Raw genomic sequence first — 21,940 nt, forward strand, 5'->3', positions numbered from 1 at the left:
GGACATGAGTCCTTTTCTCTGTTTCATATACCACATATATGCCAAAAATTTGAGCAATATTGTATATCTTTAACCAGACATTTGTCCTGAACTCCACGCTTGTATATCCACTGCCTACACAAAATAGCTACTCTTACATCTAAGAGACTTCTTTAAACTTCATATGTGTAAAACCTAACTCCTGATGTCCTTTTACGAAAACCTCCTTCCCCATTGGAATCAATGACTACCTCCCTCTAGTTGCTCAGGTCAAAAGCTGTGGGATCATCTTTGATTCTTCTCTGTATCTCACACCCCATACCTATGTAATAATACAGTAATTACAAGTTCTGTGCTGACTCTACCTTCAAAATAGACACAGAGTCGTTCAGACTGGTCAAGTTTTTACTGCCTCACTGTTCCACCCTAGGTAGAGCCATCACCATTTTTCTCCTGGTTTATTCCATTAAACTCCTAACAAGTTTCCAGCTTCTAACCTTTACTCCTATCCTTTCGCCCTCTGTCCCAACACACATTGTATTCTTTACAAAGTTTAAGTCAGATGATGTTGCTGATCTCATCATCTTTCAATTATTTCCTAATTTCAGAATAAAACTCAAAAGTTTTTACAGTGTCTTACAAGGCTTTACATTCAAAGTCTATAATCTGTGAGGCTTTATATCACGTGGCTTCCCACCATCTGTCTTATTTCCTCTTCCGCTTTTAATGGTCCCTCTCCCTGAAATGCTCTACTCTGTTGTCTGCTGGATAATTCCCTTACCTCCTGTAAGGTTGCTGAAGTCTCATCTTCTCAGTGACACCCCCCAGTGACCATGCTGTTTTACTACTGGCATATCCCAGTACTCCACATCCATCTCACCCTGTCTACTTACTCTTTTTTCAAAAGCATTTCACCTCTTACTAGTTAAAATATTCTAACTTACTATATTTACTATTGTCTGTCACTCAGTTATGATAAAGCTCCAGTATGCAAAGATGTTTACTGATAATATCCCTACCACCTAGAATAGTGTCTTAGTAAAAGTCTAAGTACTAATAGAATGAATTTGTATTTTTAAACTTGTAGTGTGTTTGCATATAACTGAGGATATTGTAAAATTTTACTGAAAGTTTTGGAACTCATGTAATAAACCAGCTACAATGGAAATGTTTATAAATGAGTACCATGATTTTTGCTTTCATATAAGTTCTGATGTGGTTTGGGAGACAAAGCCCAAGAAGAAGGCAAGATGGAAGCCAATGAGTATAAAGCACACTGAGAAGTTAGAAAAAGAATTTAAGGAATATACTGAATCTTCACCTTCAGAAGATAAGGTTATTGAGTTGGACACTAACATTCCGGTAATATTTTTAAGTAATGACGTGCGGTTTTAATTTGTACCTGTTGTAAATAGATGAATCACTTTTGATTTTTTTTAAGTTGATTTATTTATTTTGAGAGAGAGTGAGGTAGGGGCAGGGAGAGAACTCACAAATCGACTGTGAGATCATGACCTGAGCCAAAACCAAGAGTCGGACTCCTAACCGACTGAACCACCCTGGCACCCCTCACTAGTGAATTTTTAAGGAAAGTCTGATTTCCTTACAAAACAATTAATTATACCATACATACTTTATATAAAATACTTTAAAGGGAAAGTTGTCTATATTAGCAACTCATACTTTTAAGAAGCCAATATGTTATTTTAGTTACTTGTTAAATTTTTTTTTCTTTTATCATTTTTTAGTAAATTTATATAAAAAGTGATAAAATAAAAAGTGAATATTTTTTGTGAATTGTATTTAAAGATCCAACCTAAACCTAATCAAATTGCAAATATCTAATCTAATCAACTATGTAGCCTATTACTTTAGTTAATAGTATCTTAAAGTTTTTGGTACAAATTTCGGATTTTAATCAGTTTATGAATTCAGAGAAATTGTATTTTGTGGGGGGGGGGCATGTTTTTCAGGTTCGCTTCACACCTAGTGGCACTAACATGAAAATTCTGCAACCACATGTAATAGCTATACGAAGAAATTATCTTCCAGCATTAAAAGTAGAATATAGCACATCTGCACATCAGTCATCATTTAGAATTCAAATTTACAGAATACAGGTGAGTCTGAAAAGATACTCAAATTATGTTCATAAGGAACATAGCAATAAACCAAATGTGTTCCCATGGTCGCTCTAGTACTTTGATTTCAGTGTTGAACTAGACTGCTGATTCCTTCTACTTATTAAATCCTGTTATTCTAGTCAAGTTCTATAATTAACATGTTAATATACCAACCTGGTTTTTTTTATTTTCATAGATCCAAAACCAGATACATGGTGCTATATTTCCTTTTGTGTTTTATCCGATTAAACCTCCCAAGTCGGTCACTATGGATTCAGGTTTGTTTGTATTTTAAATTGCCATGAAAATGTTTGTATTAGCTGTATGGTTTATTTTACTATAAAAATATGAAGTGAAACCATTCTCAAGTTTAGTTTCTATGGGATCATTAGAAAATTAAATAGCATGGAAAAGGAACAACAGGTACTCAATTAAGGTCAACACAATATTGAATTCTGAAGAAAAGATTAATTAGAAACATTTAAATATTTAGAAATATTACTTAAAAAATGGATTGCTGGTTTGTAAACCTCTGATCTAAAAACCAATAGGATCTCTGAATAAATTTTGAAGGAATTTAAATTCAGAGTGGTTTCCAGCCATGAAAACTCTCCTGTATTCTCCAACTCAGTGTGATGACAAGTCCTTTGTTCCATTCTCTTCCCCTTCACTTCTGTCTTTTCTATCCCTCGTACCCTCACTTTGTCTTTGCTACCCCTGCCCTTGCCTTCCAACCCCTACCTCCACACCACTGGCTTTGAACTCTCTAAGGTGGTATTCATAATCTTCTTGGAAGCTTTTGACCATTGTACATGCCCAAGCCCCTCCACCCAGAAGTCCAGGACGAGACCCTGAAATCTGTGTTTTCACAGTGTTTGCCTTGTGATTCTAATGCATACTTCTACTTTAAAATCACTCACTAATTTAAAGGATTAGTTATCCTTAAAGTGAATACAGATAACTTAAAAAGAAATCCTAGAGTCTGAAATTAAGACTGTAATGGATCTTGCAAATAGTAATTTTAATTGATACTCATAATTTAGTAAATAATTTAGGTCTCCATTGTAATGTGTATTAAATTGCAAGAAAGTGCTTATCTTTCGCTTAAAGCATCGTGGGATTAATCCTATTTATTACTTCTGCAGCTCCAAAACCCTTCACAGATGTCAGTATTGTTATGAGATCTGCAGGCCATTCCCAGATTTCGCGTATTAAGTAAGTGTCTTAATATATTTCTTGTGTGTTTATTTAATGTTTCAATTTAAATATGTGAGCTAATTGTACTCTTTTAAAAAAAATTCAGATGAGTCAAATGTTTAAATGCAAAATACTAAATTATACAGGTCATTAGGAAAAATCTATTTTATAATTTTGGAGAGTCAGAGGCTGTGAATGAAATACACTTAGGTATTAACTGTGAGTATTTTGCTACTTTATCATTTGTTTTCTGATAGGTTTTCTTTAGTTACTGCATATCATTTTAGAAAAAAGAAAGAAAATAGTATCTTAAAATTAAGTCACTCTCCAGTCTAAGAAGTAGAACATTGACAGAAACATCCATCTGTATTTACTCTCCTATTTCTTGTGTTCTCCACCCTATCAACCAAGAACTATCTTCATCCCTTTTTAAAATATAATTCTATTAAATATATGTATTTAAATATTCTTCTTTGTGTTCCCTTTTTTTCCTAATTAAAAAAATTTTTTTCAAACTGAGCATAGACTTTTGGGGACCGGATTTTTTCATTCAACTTATTACTAAATTTTATTATTTTCTGTGTAGGTAGAGTTTATTATCACTAATGTATAATATTGTGTATGACTGTATAGCACAATTTACTTGCCAGTTTTTTCTCTATAGGCATTTTTACATTTTGAGTTTGTTGCTGTTATGTGTTGCCGTGATTTTTTTCATTCATCTAGAAAAACCTCAGTTTCAACATTCTAATAGTTATCTAATGCTTTTTTCTAGCTAATTTTCTTAATGCACTTAATCAATGATTTTATGTTTTCTGCTTTGTAATAATAGGTACTTCAAGGTGTTGATCCAAGAAATGGATCTCAGGTTAGATCTTGGGTTTGTCTATGCTTTAGCAGAACTTATGACAGAAGCAGAAGTGACTGAAAAAACAGAGGTAAGTCTTAAAATGATAGCATTGATGGGAAGGGTTCGGGAAGAGGAAGACTAAAAAATTATAAATTCTTGATGTATTAATATGGTTTTAATCCACTGGTGGGTAAAGTGGTAGAACTCACATTTTCAGATTGTAGATGACGTGTAAGACAAGTTAAAATAGCCTGTTTAAGGTATGTTAGCAAACAGGAGGAAATGTTTTAAGCCAGTAATAGTGACTAGCTAGTAGTCATGTTCACATCACTGTTTTTTCCTATTTTATTTTCCTGGGTTACTTTTGTTTTAATTAGTAACTGAGAAATTTGGGTGTGACCAGGATATTCTGCGAAGGAAAAGGTAAAAATAAAAGGTGGTATGTTACTTGTGACTGATAGAAAGACTATAAAATCACAGTGATAGAGTAGATCATATATGATCTCTTTTTCAGCTGTCTTCATAAGAATTCTGAAGATAAGACAAATTATATGGATAAAAGAAAATATACTTTTTTTCTTTTAATAGCAATTTATTGAGAGATAGTTCACGTACCATATATTTTAATCAAAGTGTACAGTTCAGTGACTTTTAATATATTTACAGAATTGTACAGCCAGCATTACTATCTCATTCCAGAACATTTTCATCATCCCAAAAAGAAACCATGCCAGTCCCATACAACCACTAATAGTATACTTTCAGTCTGTTGGTTTTCTTACTCTAGATATTTCATATTAATAGAACCATACACTGCGTAGTTATTTGGAAGGGAGGGGCTGCTTTCACTTAGCATGATGTTGACAAGGTTCATTCAGGTTGTAGCATCTATCAGTACTTCTGGCCAACGAATACTCTGTTGTTATAGATGCATTCCATATTGTATATAGCCAGTGCTCTGTGGATATGCCACATTTTGTTAATCCATTCATCAGGTAGGGACATTTGTGCTGTTTCCACATTTAGGCTATTATGAATAATATTGCTGTGAATATTTGTGTACAAGTTAAAATCATATAAAATGTATGATTCTAATTTCAGTGTCATCATCAACACTTGTTATTATCTGTCCTTTGAATTCTAGCCATCGTAGTAGATGTGAAGTATATCTTTGTAATTTTGATTTGCATATACCGGATGAGTAATGACTGAACATCTTTTGATGTGTTGATTGATCATTTACATATCTTCTTTGGAGAAATGTCTTTCAGATTTTTTGCCTGTTATTAAATAGGTTGGCTCCTTATTATCAAATTGTAAAAGTTCTTTATATATTCTGAATACAAGTTCCATATCAGATCTATGATTTGCAAATACTTTGACTGTATGTTCAGTTATACTTTCCTAATGTCTTTTCAAGTACAAAAGTTTAATATTAATGAAGTCTGAATTCTCTTGTTGTTGCTCATGTTTTTGGTGTCATCTTTAAGAGTCCTTTGTGAAATTCAAGATTATTAAGGTAATAAAGATTTAGCCCTATGTTCTAAGCATTATTTACAATCAGGTCTTTCATATATTTTGAGTTAATTTTTGTACGTGGTATAAGAGTCCAGGATCACCAGTCTTTTGCATTTGGCTCTTCAATTGTTCCAATACCATTTGTTGAAAGACTATTCCTTCCTCATTAATGGTCTTGGTACCCTTGTCAAAAATCAGTTGATCATAAATATATGGTTTTATTCCATTGCTCTCTAAGTCCATCTTTGTGCCAATACTGCACTGTCCTGATTATTATTGTTTTGTAGTAAGTTTTGAAATTGAAAATTATGAATCCTCCTACTTTCTTCTTTTTCAAGATTGTTTTGACTATTTAGGGTCCTTTTGCAATTCCGCATGAATTTGAGAGTGAGCTGGACAATTTCTTTGGAGAAGTCATCTGGGGGCTTGACAGGGATTACATTGAATCTATATACTAGCCTTAGGGTTTTGACATCTTAACATTATTAAGTCTTGCAGTCTTTTTTTTTTTTTTTTTTTTTTTAATGTTTATTTATTATTAGAGAGACAGAGCATGAGCATGGGAGGGGCAGAGAGAGAGGGAGACACAGAATCTGAAGCAGGCTCCAGGCTCCGAGCTGTTAGCACAGAACCTGATGCGGGGCTCGAACTCACAAGTTGTGAGATCATGACCTGAGCCAAAGTCGGTCGCTTAACCGACTGAGCCACCCAGGCACCCCCGAGTCTTACAGTCTTTAAACACTGAATGTCTTCTATGTAATGTAGATTTACTTTCTTTCAACACCGTTGTATGATTTTCAGAGCGTAAATTTGGCTTTTGTTATATTCATTATTGAATATTTCTTTTCTTATAGCATGAACAAAATTGTTTTCTTAATTTCATTTTGGTTTGTTCATTGCAAGTGTATGGAAATACACTTAATGTTTTTATACTGATCTTGTATTCCACAGTCTTTCTGAACTCATTTGTTAGCTCTACTAGTTGTTTTGTGGGTTTTCCTTATATAAGATCATGCCATTTGAGAATAGTTTTACTTCTTCCTTTCTGATCCAATCTGGATGACTTTTGTTTCTTCTTAATTGCCCTGCTAGAACCTCTAGTACAAGGTACAGCATTGAATAGACATGTCAAGAGCAGACATCCTTGCTTTGTTTCTGATCTTAAAGGGAAAGCTTTCAGTCTTTCACCATTAATTATGGTATCAACAGTAGATTTTTTGCAGATAACCCTTCATCTGGTTGAGTTCGCTAATATTGCCAGTTTATTAAGTGTTTATCATGAAAGTATGTCACATTTTGTCATATGTTTTTTCTGCATCTGTTGGGATGATCATATGGTTTTCGTTGTATTGATTATATTACACTGGATGTTAAAACAACCTTCTATACCTGGGATGAATCCCACTTGGTCACATATATAAATTTTGTAAATATTTGTTTGGTTTGGTAGTATTTTGTTGAGGATTTTTGTGTTTACATTCATGGGATATTGGTCTGTCATCGGCCCAACAGTAGATTTTTTTATACATATGTAATTTAGTCATTTGCTTTTTGAATTAAAAGAAGAGGAAAAGATTATATATTTTTACCATCTTTTATACTTGCATAATCGTCTTCACACCAGTGCTGGCTGTTGTTTGTTTGTTTTTTATTTGAGTTCTGATTACTACTTGGGGTCACTTGCCTTCAGCCTGAGGAATCTCATTAGTATTTCTAGTAAAACACACTTGCTAGCAGTAAACTCAGTTTTTGTTTATCTGGGAATGTCTTTATGTCCCTTCATTATGAAAGGTAGCTATACTGTGTATAGGATTCTTGGTTGGCTTTTTTTTTTTTTTTTTTTTTTCCCATTTAGTGCTTTGAATATGTTAGCCCACTCCCTTCTTGCCTCCTTTCTGCCAGGATGTCAACCATTAATCTTATCAGGATCCTTCTTATATAATGGGTTGCTTTTCTGTTCTTGTTTTTAAGATTATCTCCTTGTCTTTGACTTTCAGTAATTTTACTATTGTGTATCTGTTGTGACTTTCTTTCTGTTTATGCACTTGGAGTTCATTTAGCTTCCTGGATACATAGTTTAGTAGTGTTTTCAGTGATTTTAGAAAGTATTCAGCTATTATTTCTTCAAATATTTTTTTTCTTTTTTTCTCTCTCCTCCTCCTTATACTCCCATACTGTATATGTTAGTATGCTTAACAGTGCCCCACATTTCTCCGAGACTGTTCATTTTTCCTCTTTTTTCTCTGTTCTTCAGAATGCATAATCTGTAACACTTTATCTTCAAGTTCACTAATGAAGCAGTGCATCCAATTTAGCATATAATAGTGTTTATATTCCTTCTATCAACTCAAATCCACTGTTACCTCGTTCTAGTGAATTTTCCATTTGTTACAGTTTTCAATTCCAGAATTTCTCATAGGACTTTTTAATTTAATCTTTCTCCTTCTGTATTGATAGAATCTATTTGATAAGACATTGTCATCATAATTTACTTTCCTAAATATGGTTTTCTTTAATTCTTTGAACATATTTACAGTGGTTACTTTGAAGTATTTTAATCCAATCTGGTCACATCTCACAGGCAGTTTCTTTTGCCTGCATTTTTCCCAGTGTATGGTTCATACATTGCTATGTCTTTGCATATCTCATAATTTTTGGTTAGAAACTGGACATTTTAAGTAATATACTATAAAAACTGGCTACCGGGCCCTCTCCTCCATAGTTTATTATTGTTTCTAGCTTATTTATTCATTTAGTGACTAGATTTTTATATTGAAGTCTATCCCACCCACACCCCTGACTTTCCCTGTGGTGTTCAGCTTTTGGTGTTGCTCAGAAAGGTGAAGATTTGCACCCACTGTCATCCTGGAATAACTGGTTTTGGGGCTGGGCCTTCTCTTTCCACAACCACACCCTGCTGATATATATACTCCACAATTGCCAGCTGATTGCTTTATTTTTTTCAACAGTACCTTAGGCCACAAATTGCTCTGCAGACTAATCCAATCAAACTTGAGGGGTTTTTTGAAGGAATTGATCTGGAGATCATATTTGTTCTGAGGCTGGGAAGACCCCCTCTAAACTGTCTCTGCCCATTTCCCTCATGAAAACTAACAGGACTACAGTTTAGGCTGTATCTTCATTGAATCAATGGTTTTCTGTCTAATTGACTTTCACCATGACATTCACTGTTTCCCAAAGCCTACGCTTGAACTTCTTCACACTCTCTTGTAGTTGAAGGCAATTTTTTTGGGAAAAGATTAGAAACTATTTCAAAGTTTCTTTGCTGTCCACCTCCCTACACCCCAGGTAAAATCTGAACCAGAGCTTCAGAGCTGGGGGAGGAACAAGAGTGATCAGAACCCAGTATTCTCAGTGACATTACACACAATTAGAGCCTTTGTTCCATGAGTAGAGGCCAGGCAGGGAATGGAAGCTCTCCCATCCCTGTAATGTAGCATTAGCGCTGGTAGCTGGGGGCAGGATGAGAAATGCTGACACCTTTATGCCTCCCAGGAGGAAAGTATACCATTGAGGGAGACTAGGCAGAAAGGGAGCTTTGTGTTTTTGAGTATAGCAGTCTACAGTGGTGTTATGGCTTATTGAACTAGGAGGGGGCACTAAGAGAGTATTCCTTGTTCAGATACCACAGATTCACTTTTCTTACCAAATGTTTGTAGATTTTCTTGAAAAGATGTTTAATTTGCTTGTACCCTTAGGTTCATTCGTAGAGGCCTTAAATAAGTGGGGTTTTTTGGGGGGTTTTTTTGCTTTTTTTAAATTTCACCAGTTTCACTGGGGAAGCTGATCTAAAGATCCCCTCACACTGTCATCCCAGAAGTAGTTTCCAGATACTCAACTTTTAATAAGGCTATCATTTTGATATTTTTGATGATGGGTTAAATATGAATGTTGGGCTATTTCTCAACACATAGAAGTAACTTAGATTTGTGAGTGTTTGGAAGAGAATTAATGATTATCAAAAATGAAAGCCATTATCACTTTATGCAACGTCATTTTCAGGACCTTCCCCTTTTTGATTTATATTACTGGCCTCTGTAGATGTCAGTATTTACCAAAAAGCTACAAGTGGAATGTGATTATATTTAAGAAATCTGTATTCCTAAGAAGGTGTTGATGGAGGGACACCTGGGTGGCTCAATCCATTAAGTGTCTGACTCTTGATTTCAGCTCAGGTCATGATCTCAAGGTTGTAAGATTGAGCCCTGTGTCAGGCTCTGCACTGAGTGTGAAGCCTGCTTGGAATTCTTTCTCTCTTCTCTCTCTCTGCCCCTCCACTACTTGTACACGGGCTGGCGCCCCACCCCCACCCCCATCCCCCAGAAATAAATCACATAAAAAAAGTATTGGTGAGCTGGATTATAGTAGCTTTTTGGGATAAGCTTTGTGGTCCCAAGAATAAAAGCTTAATGTTTTCAATGGATTAGATGGAAACATAGAAGATATGCTTATCAGTTTGTGAGTAAGGGACAGAGCTTTACTAACAATAGAAGTGTTAGGTTCCCTTTTGATGCAGTAACTTTCCAATCACAAGGAACGTTGAATCTGGATGTTATAAGGAAGTGTTCTGCAGTGTATGAACTCGTACAGATGAATCCCTTAAGTTTTTAATACTTTTTGTTTCTTATAGGTTGAACTTTTTCATAAAGATATAGAAGCTTTCCAAGAAGAATATAAAACAGCTTCATTAGTAGATTCATCACAAGTCAGTCTCTATGAATACTTTCATATATCTCCCATCAAGGTAGGAGAAAAGTCTCTTTTTTATTATCCTTGATAATCTAGGTAATAGCAAATTGACTTGATCTGTGTGGAGAGATGAGCATGTAAATTATGTTCTCTAATAGTATATAAATTCTGTAAATAAGTAAAAAGTAAGGAATAATCCTTTAAAATTTTTATTTATACTTATAACAATTTTTCACCATGTGGAAATAATACTGGGCCCACGTAAAACATGAACTTACATGTTTATATCTTGACCTAATATCATGTTACCTTAGTTTTCTATTAACATGCTTAATGACAGTTTTCAAAATTGTGTGTATGATTGTATATTTTTTTATTGAATTATAATTGACATAGAACATACATTAGTTTCAGGTGTATAAGGTGATGATTCATTACTTATATACGCTGTGAGATGATCACCACAATAAGTCAAATGACCATCCATCACCATACATGTTAAAAATTTTTTTTTCTTGTGTGAGAACTTTTAAGATTTATTTACTCTTAGCAACTTTCAAATAATGCACTATAATATTAATAACTATAGTCTTTAAGTTTTAAATTAATTCATAAAGTAACCTCGATTTAAAAACTGGAAGTTGAATGGAACTAAATATAAGTTCTTAACACAAAGTTTCTGAATTACGTAATACTTGAAGAAAATTATTGTATAGCTATGTATGTATACCGTGTATGTGCATATGATACGAAAGTGTGTTTTAACTGTTTTCAATGTGCTAACTTAATTGTAATAGTTGAAACACTTACTTTTGGTGATACTTGAGTCATTTCAACAACCTCAACTTCTAGATTATTAATATTATTTAAAGATGTATACAAATTACTATTTTCCTAGGTGTACCAAAAGAATCGGATTGAACCTAAATGCTATAGTAGTCTGTATTGCTGAATTTAAAATTTAAAAAGAATTGTGTTCAATTTTAAATTCCTTTAACTTTTTACATAATAATTTTGATATAATCTAGATAATTTTGAAATCTTCTTTATGGTGTAGTAAATTTAAAATAAGATTGAATTTTAAAAGCTAAAATTGTCATTTTGAAAATAGTGCTTGAAATATTTCTCTCTTTTATCTCTTTAGTTGCACTTAAGTGTTTCACTGCGTTCAGGTAGAGAAGAAGCTAAAGATTCAGAAAAACAGGAAGGACTGATGGCGGTTCATTCCTTAAATCTTCTGCTGAAGAGTATTGGTGCGACTCTTACAGATGTACAAGATGTAGTTTTTAAGTATGTGTAATATTCAAATCTGTAAATTGACGAAAAGCCCATTTTATATTTACGTAAAAACTTTATAAGTGAAAAGTGTGTAAAGGACATTGCAGATCAGAGGCAAATACGGTCTTTACTGTTAAATGGAATATAATTTAACATATTACCTGCCAAGCCTTAACTGTTAAGAAACAGAACAATTATTAAATAATTTCCTTAAGAAAGAGAGACAGAGGCCATACAAGTTTGTGCATTATATAAGGCCTTTCAGGCCTCGGGGAGGATTCCTAAGAAGCTGTGTGTGCTCAAAGGTATGGTGCTTCAAAGATGTGGTTTCAAGATTTAATAGGATCAAGACTCTTTAAAGCATATGTGGCTAGAACAAAATGAATGCCATGGTAGTGGAAATGAAGGGAGCCAAGAATTTACATTTTAGTGGGAGTCATCATGGAAGCTATTAGAATATCTGACCAAAGAGACAGGAAGTCTGAGTGGAGATTTCAGATGACAAGGACCTTTTCAGGTAGCACCTGGAAAGATTATGAAGAACAATGGTAAGAATCAGTGATCCCAGCACGATGCAATTCTAAATCCAGATAAAGTTAGGTAATGAATTAAAGAACATAGGACATAAAGAATGTAGGTTTGAAGACATTGAGAATAGGGTAAGATCTCTAATCCCGCTGCTATCTTACCTGCTAACACAGAGCTTCCCACGTCGTGGATCTGATATATGCTGTGACTAGGTTAAAAGTAAACTGACCTGGATTCCTCACCTGTCAGTTGATCAGGCAGGACCTGCAGCGACTGAACCCTGGCCATTCTTGAGCATCCTCTTCCACTTGTCTCAGGTGTCAGACATTTTCTTTATGGGCCGTGATAGGACAGAGTTGAGTAATAGAGTCTATATGTATGAATGGAATTCAGAGGGTCTCTGAATCCCCTAAATTACGTGAAAGTATGTATAGGTGGCTTTTCTGAGCCTAAGATCCGTAGCTTCCATAAGACTCTTAGATGTTCTTTGACCAGAATAAGCAGAGATACATGTGAAAGAGGAAATTTTCTGATTGGCACAGGACTGTACTGAAAGGAAAGATTTGGAGAAAAATTCTAGAGAAAATGAAACCACTCATTAATATTAAAAGCATTCTCTTCACCTCTCTCCCTCTTCTCCCTTGATACGTACCCACACATATTTATGTGTTTTTCAGGCTTGCATTTTTTGAACTCAACTATCAGTTCCATACAGCATCTGAACTACAATCTGAAGTAGTAAGACACTATTCAAAACAGGTTTGTCTGAGATTATTTTACAAAGGGACAGATTAATATAAAATAGTGAAACATTTTGTGTCTTACATGTAGATGTGACAAGGCTAAGTGAGCAGCCATGTTCAAAATTTTGTAACTTTTTTTTCTCAGAATTGTAGAAAGAAATTGAGCCCTATCACCATTTCAATTTTTTGCCCTCCTGTTGTTGTTTTTCCACTGACTGGTCTCTTCTGGATCATTGCGGACTTAAGACATTTTTAAATAAAATATTAACTAAGCAATTCACCAAACTTACTTAAAAAAATAGTTTCAAGGGAAACTGTTTATTAGTAACTAGCTGGTGAACACAGGCTATTTTTAATGTAATTGTATTGTTGAGTCAGCTATATATATTACTTTAATGGATTTTTTTCCACCTTTAGAAAGACTCCCGTATCTTCTGATATAACTTACAGCATCTGAGACAGCTGTCTTATAATGCACAGATCACTAAGCCTGAGTCAAGATGTGTGGGTTAAGATTCCAGTTTTGCCATTTACCTGTTACGTGGCCCAGGTTATCATTTGGTCTGCATGTTTTTCCAGTCTCTAAAATGATGGTGGTAATAGTAACCGTCAGACATAGTTGTAAACGTGAAAGAATTTTGAATATTCTAAAGCTTTATGTAAATATATTATTTCTAAAACTCTTAACACCAAATCACTTTTTAAAAACAAAACTAGTGATGAATAGGATGATACGGTTTAGGTGTTAAAATTGGTGATGAGGGTGTTGACCTAAAAGCAAACAAACAAACAAAACATTGAATTTAAAAAATTTCCTGAATATCTAATTAAGTTTGTATTTCATTTTTCAGGCCATTAAGCAAATGTACGTACTCATTCTTGGGCTTGAAGTTTTGGGAAATCCCTTTGGCTTGATTAGAGAATTTTCTGAAGGTGTGGAAGCATTTTTTTATGAACCTTACCAGGTAATAAAATAGTTATTCTTGCATTGTACAACATATTGCTAATACTTTGAATAAATAATGCATCCAGTTGTTAACTTGAGGTGTGTGTGTAAATAGATTTTGGGAGACACAACGGAAGGACATGATTTTGCAGCAAACAATGGTAAGAGATAATGGAAAATTTTGGAGGGATACGTTTACCTTTTCCCTAAAAATTTAAACTTAAGACTTTCCTAAGATACATTGAATTTTAAGTGTTCTGTTGGAATATTAAAGGTCAATAAACTTCACTCGATAGTAGGAGGAAGATCACCATAGACAGGCAGTGTTTGCACAATTGTGGGGACAGTACAAATAACTATGCAGGTGGACAGTGTGCACAGCAATGTTAATCGGGGGCAAAAATTATTGTTTGGTGTCCCTTAAAATCTTCTGTTAAAACATTTAAAACTCTCTTACTTTCACTTTTAAATGAGAGGGCAATCAAAAAATAAAACTATTACTATATTATTATATTGTACAGTATAATTTAAAACATAAGAAATATTAAGAATTAAAGTGCTATTATTTCTTTTACAAAAATTATCAGGTGTAGTTTGTGGTTATGTTCTTATAACTTACGTTACAGAGCAAAACATCGTTTGTACACTTTGGTGAATAGTCCTATTCCTGCATTTGGATCAACTTGTTGTTACTTTCAACGTCGTGAAGTATCTCTGAGAATTCTGTTATAATGTTCAGTTTTTTGCTGGTGTCACTTCCTCTAGGCATATATTAATTTATATTAATAAGTTCACCTTTAAAATAAAATATAACCTTCTTTGTTATTATTTGACCCTTTAGGGAGCCATCCAGGGTCCTGAAGAGTTTGTGGAGGGGATGGCCCTAGGACTGAAGGCACTAGTTGGTGGAGCTGTCGGTAAGAAACCGAATGCCTACCAGGTATGATTATGCTAAAGCAATGATGCCTTTGCTTTTACTAAAAATATTGTAATTTCTGCCAGGTGGATTAGCTGGTGCTGCCTCTAAAATCACCAATGCTATGGCGAAAGGGGTGGCAGCTATGACTATGGATGAAGACTACCAACAGAAGAGAAGAGAAGCCATGAATAAGCAACCAGCGGGTCTTAGAGAAGGCATCACTCGTGGAGGAAAAGGCTTGGTTTCTGTAAGAAGTTTCCCAGGGTTGTAAACACAGCAGGGGCCATTTTATAAGGCCACATTCTATGAATATGAAAATAGACATTGGGGCGCCTGGGCGGCTTAGTTGGCTGAATGTCCAACTTCGGCTCAGGTCATGATCTCGTGGTCCATGAGTTCGAGCCCCGCGTCGGGCTCTGTGCTGACAGCTTGGAGCCTGGAGCCTGTTTCAGATTCTGTGTCTCCCTCCCTCTGTCTCCTCCCCTCCCCTGCTCACGGTCTGTCTTTCTCTCTCAAAAATAAACATCAAAAAAAAATTTTTTTTTAAAATAGACATTTAACTTGCACTCCTTCAAGTGTTATTTAGATATCGGAGAAGCAGGGGGTTGTGTCCTATATAAAATATGTCCATAGCCTCCAAAAGCATTCTGTTTAACTAAAATACGTGGACAGTGTGTTGATTCTTATAGTATCTAGAGAGCAAAACTCTTTTTTTTTTTTTTTTGTAAGCCAGACTTGGTTTTTCAAAGCATCATGTTGAAAGTATTAAAAATTTTTAATTGTGCTTTTCCTCTAGGGTTTTGTAAGTGGCATAACGGGAATTGTTACAAAACCAATCAAAGGCAAGTATATTCCTTTAGGTGAGGTGTATTACCAGGTCTTTCACAAATTGATTCTGTTTTCTCTCATGATTCACTTGCCTAAACCTTTGTTGTTTTTCTTTCTAGGAGCTCAAAAAGAAGGAGCAGCTGGTTTCTTCAAAGGTGTTGGGAAAGGTTTAGTTGGAGCAGTGGCAAGGCCAACCGGAGGCATCATAGACATGGCTAGCAGTACATTTCAGGGAATAAAAAGGTAGGTTCTGTTTGGTGGAAGATATGAGTAAAACTCTTAAACCATGAGAAATAAAATAAATCTGTTTGCCTCAAGGCACTTGTTTATGAACCTTACAGTATGGCAAATTACATATGATTTCCTAATTCCTTTTTAAGTTGGTGCCTTTGCATCAGTTCAGCTTTATGGAGTTCTCCTTTATTGGTCATTGGTCATTGGTCATTCGTTCCCAGCAGCCTTGGCAGGAAAGGCTGAGCAGGTTAGGCAGGCTCTTCGGTTGCCTTGAATGAGGTGCATTATTAATAATGTAATGCCACACACGCACGCTAGTTCTAAAATTAGCAAATACAGTATTCTCTCTCCTTTTAAGAAATAAAGAATGGCATTTTATATTCCTGGTTTAAACTCAGCTTGTGTTCCGCCTCCCCTTATGGTCTTACTTTGTTACGAAACCATTACATCCATTTCCTCTCTTTTTCTTCATTTGTGCAAATAATTTTAAAACATCCTCTCTTGCTCCAAGTTAAATTTAGCTTAAGATTGAAATTTGGTAGTTGCATTATTATCTCTGTTCTAGAGCTTTGTAACCCATACAACAATGGATTAAATTCATGCTAATGAGACCTAACAGGAAGTTAGGTATATGGACATTTCCCTAATCTATTTCTTGCTTCCTGCTTTATTGAGGTAAGTACTGTCATTATATGGAGCTGCTCCTTTTTTTTTGTTTTTTTAACTGTTCCTCTTAAGTTAGTATTTCCTACTGTTTACCATAATTGGGTGTTTCTGGTTTTATAATTTAGTATTAAGATAGGGGAAAAAAGGTCTCTTCTTATAACTTTAGATTCACAAATAGAATGTATTAAGTTGTCATCAGAGAAGCTCAAACTCAGTGAAACATAAATAATTCAAAATCAACAGCTATGCAGGTATATGCCCAAAGTTGCTAGAATAACCTTCCATTTTTCTAAACCTTTGTAATCTGTAATGACCTGCGCTACCTTTAAGGATTAAGGGCAAAATAAAACATTTTTAATAAAAATAAGACTAAGAACTATTAAAAATATACTTGAGAAGAAGGATATTAAAACCAGAAATGAGAAGTGGATTATGAGAATCAAATAAAAGAATATAAATGAGTGAATAAATCTAATTGAACTATATAGAAACAACATTGGAACCAAAATATTAACAATAAGTTGCAGAGGCACCTGCGTGGCTCAGTTGGTTAAGCATCTGACTCTTGATTTTGACTCAGGTGATGATCTCACGGTTCATGAGATTGAGCCCTCCACTGGGCTCTCTACTGAAAGAAAGGAGCCTGTTTGGGGTTCGTTCTCTCTCTCTGTCTCTGTCTCTCTCTCTCTCTCAAATAAGTAAACTTTACAAAGGAATAAGTTACAATTTGAGAAGTGAATATTTGGCATTAAGCATTTTAATATATTGTTTTTGAAGAGGATATACTATATAGTTTCTATAGATATGTATCAATTAGATACTTTTAATCACTCAAGAAACCAGAAACAAATATAATTGCCAAAGTTCTTGTCCTCATATGACTTAATTCTGCTGTGAAAGCAATAAGTGAATATTTATTATATACGATAATATATATGTATATGATGAATATACAGTATGCTAAATGGTGAAAAATTCTTTGAGGAAAAAATAAAACCGTGAAAGAGGTAAGAGCATCCCAAGTGGTAGGGAGGAAAGTTGCCATCTTAAATGTAAGTAAGGTATTCAGGGAAGTTTCCCTGGTAAGATTAAATTTGAGAAAAGACTGAAGAAGTAAGGGAGTGAGCCATGTGAGAAGGTGCCAGGCAGTAGGAACTGCCAGTAAGAAGCCCCGATGCCAGCAGTATGCTTGGCTTGAGAAGTAGCAAGACCAGTGTGCTCAGAGTAGAGTGAATCCAAGGAGAGAGTTGGAAAAGATGATATTAGAGAATGCCTAGGGGTTCCGATCATATGGGGTTGGTAAGCCACTGTAAGGACTTTGGCTTTTTCTTGATATAAGAAATCATTGGATGGTTTTGGCCAAGAAAAATGATGTGAGCTGGCTGCTATATATATATCTCTCTCTATATATCGACAGTAAATTGCAGGGGGACACAGTGGAACACTTAGGAGGCCTTTGCAGTAATCCAGATGTGAGGTGGTGGTGGTGAGACCTGGATAGGCTAGAAGTTCGTACGAAGGAATCATGTTCTACGTGTATTTTGAACGTAGTGACAACAGGATTACATAAAGGATTGGATGTCGGCCATTAAAGAGAATCATTGTGGATAATTCTAAAGTTTTTTTCTGAAATGATGGAAATACCGTATTGTCATTACACTTAGGGGAGGGGGGAATTAGAAGTTTTGTTTGAATACATTAAGTCTAAACTATCTCTTAGACATCCAGATGGGGACATCAAGTAGCTGCTGAGTATTAGAGTCTGAAGTTCAAGAGAAAGGTGCAAGCTGGAGTTAAAAATTTGAAATGTGTGAGCCTGTAATGGATGTTTCAAGCTGTGCGATTGTATGAGATCACCTAGGGAATGAGAATAGAAACGAGGAAAAAAATAGATCCAAGGACTTGGCTTTAGATATACCAACACTGAGAAGTTGGGAAAAATAAGGAGGACCCAGCAAAGGAGTCTGGAAAGGAATGGCCCTTAAAGTATGGGGGATAATCGAGAGGGCGGTGTTTCGAAAGCTAAGACACAGACAATCCCAGCTGTACTGTTGTTTAAGAGGAAAGAGAAATCCTCACTTCCCCATTCAACATCATGTAAGAGTATTAGAAATTTGTTCTAAAAACTGGTGTGGAACTTACAGTGGAGGTGTGGTACCCCCTCCTTAACCTTTGCTTAGAATACTCTTTCTTCTGTTACATGGTTGCTTCCTTTATTCAACACTTTCCCAGTGAGTGAGGCCTTGCCATGGCCACCCTAAAGTTTCATTTTATCCCCTATTCTGCCCTCAGATACATCATATATCTCTTCCTTCCTTGATTCCCCCGCCCCCTTTAGCTCTTTTCATCACTAAATACGCTATAAATTTTACCTTGCTTGTCTTTCCTGGTAGAACGTAAGTTCTATGAATGCAGTGGCTCTTGTCTATTTCCACATGACTTAAAACATGGCTTGACCTGTGGGAGTTTTGTTTTGTTTTTGTTTTTTAATTGAGATAACTGTGGAGTCACATTCAATTGTGGGAAATAACGTGGAGAGATCCCTTGTTTGTACACTGTACTGTGTTTACTCTGGCTGCTGTAACAAATGACCACGACCTTGGTGGCCTAAATGCTAAACATTCATCCTCTTATAGGTCTGGAGGCCAGAAGTGAGACCTAAGTGCCAGCAAGGCTGCAGTCCCTCTGGAAGGTAGAATTTGCACCTTCCCTCTTCCTCCTGGTGGCCGCAGGCATTTCTTGACTTGTGACCACATCAGTCCAACCTCTGCCTTCATCTTTGTATCACCTCCTCCTCTGTATGCTTACTCTCCCCCTGGGTCTCTTCTGTGATGACACATGTCCCACCCAGATAATCCAGGACTACCGCCTCATCTCAGAGTCCTTAAATTCACCTCATCCTCATAGACTTGACCCTGTAAAATGGCATTCAGAAGTTCAGGGATCTAGCATGATTTCTTTGAGAACCACCATCCAGACCACTACACGTTTTCCTAGATTTCAGAATAGTAACATTTTGCATAACCATAGTACAGCATCACAGCCAGGATATCGATGTTGATACAATCCATCAACTTTATTCAGATTTCCCACCGTGACTTGGACTCACTTGCTTCTGTGTGCCCTCATCCCATTCAGTTTCATCACCTGTGTTATGTTCATGTATCCACCAGTCAGGGTAGTAAGTAGTTCACCACACAAATACTTCTGTTGCCCTTTCCTAACTCCATCTACCTCCCTCCCATGGACCCCCAAAATCTTTAATACCACTTTAAATACCCAAATACAGTCTATTTAAAAGTGAGATATAATTCACATACTGTAAGAAATTGCCGTTTTAAAGTATGCATTTGGTAGCTTTTAGCATTCACAAGGTTGTACAACTATCAGCACTATTTCCAGAACGTTTTCAATCACCCCAAAGAAAACCCTGCACTTGTCAACAGTTATCATGTCTCTTTCCTCTCAGCCAATGGCAACTATTCTACTTTCTGTCAGTAAATTTACACTTTCTGGACATTTCATATAAATGGAGTCATACGGTGTGTAGCCTCTGTGTGCCTGGATTCTTTCACTTAAAATTACGATGTTTCAAGGTTCATCCATGTAGCATAAATGAGACCTTCATTTCTTTTTATGAGTAAATATGCCATTGTATGGATAGACTCCCTTTGGTTATCTGTTTCTTAGCTGATGGGTATTTAGGTTGTTTTTACTCTGTTGCAAACAGTGCTGCTGAAAACATGGAAGTTTTCATGTGGATATATGCTTTGAGTTCTCTTGAGTTTTTCTTTAGAAATGGAATTGCTTGGTCAGTTTGATAACCTCTGTGTTTAACTTACTGAATTAATTACCAAACTGTTTTCCACAGCAGCTACACTATTTTATATCCCCATCAACAGTGAAGAAGTTTCTAATATCTCCATATCCTCTCTAACACTAGTTATTTTCCATTTTGCTTTTTTTAAATAGCTAATCTATTGGGTGTAAAGTAATATCTCATTGTGGTTTTGATTGCTATTTCTTAATGATATAGAACATTCATATCATTTTGCTTATTTGCCATTTGTATATCTTTCCTGGAGAAATGTCTATTCATGTAAAATATCTTTTACATTTTTTAATTGAGCTGATTATCTTTTTATTGTTGAACTGTAAGAGTTCTTTATATATTCTGGAAACTAGACCACATTTTCTCCTATTTATGTATTTTATCTTTTCTGCTGGTGCTTTTTGATGAAGTCTGATTTATCCGTATGTTCTTGGGTTGCTGTGCTTTTGCTCTCATACCTGAGAAAGCATTACTTAGTCCAAGGTCATGAAGATTTACACCCATATTTTCTTCTAGCAGAGTTACAGTTTTACCTCTTAAGTTCAGGTCTTTGATTCATTTTAATTTTTAAATTTTCGTATGTGATGGGGCACCTGGGTGGCTCAGTCGGTTGAGCGTCCGACTTCGGCTCAGGTCATGATCTCACAGTTTGTGGGTTCGAGCCCCGCATCGGGCTATTTGCTGACTGCTCGGAGCCTGGAGCCTGCCTCCCTCTCTCTGTCTCTGCTCCTCCCCTGCTCATGCTGTGTCTCTCTCTCCTTCAAAAATAAATAAAAAAAACATTTAAAAAACTTTTTAAATTTTTGTATGTGATGAGAGTTTGGATCCATATTTATTCTTTTGCATGTGCAAATCTAGTTGTCCCAACACCATTTGTTTGAAAGGACTATATTTTCCCTACTGAATGGTCTTGAAGCTCTTGTCCAATATCAATTGACTATAAATTTGAGTTTATTTCTAGACTCTCAGTTCTGTCCCATTGATCTGTATGTATATCCTTAATGCAGTAACACACTGCATTGCTGTAGCTGTGAAGTAAGCTTTGAAATCAGTAAGTATGAGTCTTCTGACTTTGTTCCTCTTTTTCAAGATTATTTAGATATTCTGAGTCACTTCAGTTAGCATATGGTTAATTTCTGCAAAAAAGGATAGCTGGAATTTTGAATAGTGATTGTGTTGAACCAAGATCAGTTTGGAGATTATTGCCATCTTAACAATATTAAGTCTCCCCAATCTATGAAAATGGATGTCTTTCCATTAATTTCGGTCTTTAATTTTTTTTTCAATGATGTTTTGTAGTTTTCAATATCTGTGTCTTTTCGTAAATTCATTCATAAGTATTACATTCTTTTTGATGCTATTATGTTTTAATTTCATTTTTGGATTGTGTATTGCTAGTATATAGAAATACTAGTTTTTGTATATTGAGCTTTTATTCTGCAACCTTATGAAACTTGTTTGTTAGCCCTAATAGTTGGATTCTTTTTTTTTTTTAAGTTTATTTATTTATTTTGAGAGAGAGAGTGGGAGCAGGGAAGTGGGGGAGAGAGAGAGAGAGAGAGAGAGAGAGAGAGAGAGAGAGAGAGAGA

At 35.4% G+C, this 21,940-nt stretch overlaps 1 protein-coding gene across 9 annotated transcripts in view; it reads left to right on the top strand.

Annotated features, from left to right (window-relative positions):
* The window catches only part of VPS13A (vacuolar protein sorting 13 homolog A), a 257,663-nt gene that overhangs the window by 209,036 nt on the left and 26,687 nt on the right, over positions 1–21,940 (top strand). For all 9 annotated transcript variants that reach the window (XR_007458693.1, XM_049633783.1, XM_049633762.1 and 6 more), the window contains 13 exons: positions 1,188–1,341; positions 1,953–2,099; positions 2,299–2,380; positions 3,248–3,317; positions 4,132–4,237; positions 10,319–10,432; positions 11,522–11,667; positions 12,861–12,942; positions 13,778–13,891; positions 14,714–14,789; positions 14,875–15,038; positions 15,588–15,633; positions 15,739–15,862. Coding sequence is in view for 8 of the 9 variants with exons in the window: in XM_049633783.1 (XP_049489740.1) it covers positions 1,188–1,341; positions 1,953–2,099; positions 2,299–2,380; positions 3,248–3,317; positions 4,132–4,237; positions 10,319–10,432; positions 11,522–11,667; positions 12,861–12,942; positions 13,778–13,891; positions 14,714–14,789; positions 14,875–15,038; positions 15,588–15,633; positions 15,739–15,862 (1,425 nt within the window). In the remaining variant the exon portion in view is untranslated. The remainder of the gene's footprint in view (positions 1–1,187; positions 1,342–1,952; positions 2,100–2,298; positions 2,381–3,247; positions 3,318–4,131; positions 4,238–10,318; positions 10,433–11,521; positions 11,668–12,860; positions 12,943–13,777; positions 13,892–14,713; positions 14,790–14,874; positions 15,039–15,587; positions 15,634–15,738; positions 15,863–21,940) is intronic.

This window comes from Panthera uncia, chromosome D4, assembly GCF_023721935.1.
Source record: "Panthera uncia isolate 11264 chromosome D4, Puncia_PCG_1.0, whole genome shotgun sequence".
In the NCBI taxonomy this organism is placed as follows: domain Eukaryota; kingdom Metazoa; phylum Chordata; class Mammalia; order Carnivora; family Felidae; genus Panthera; species Panthera uncia.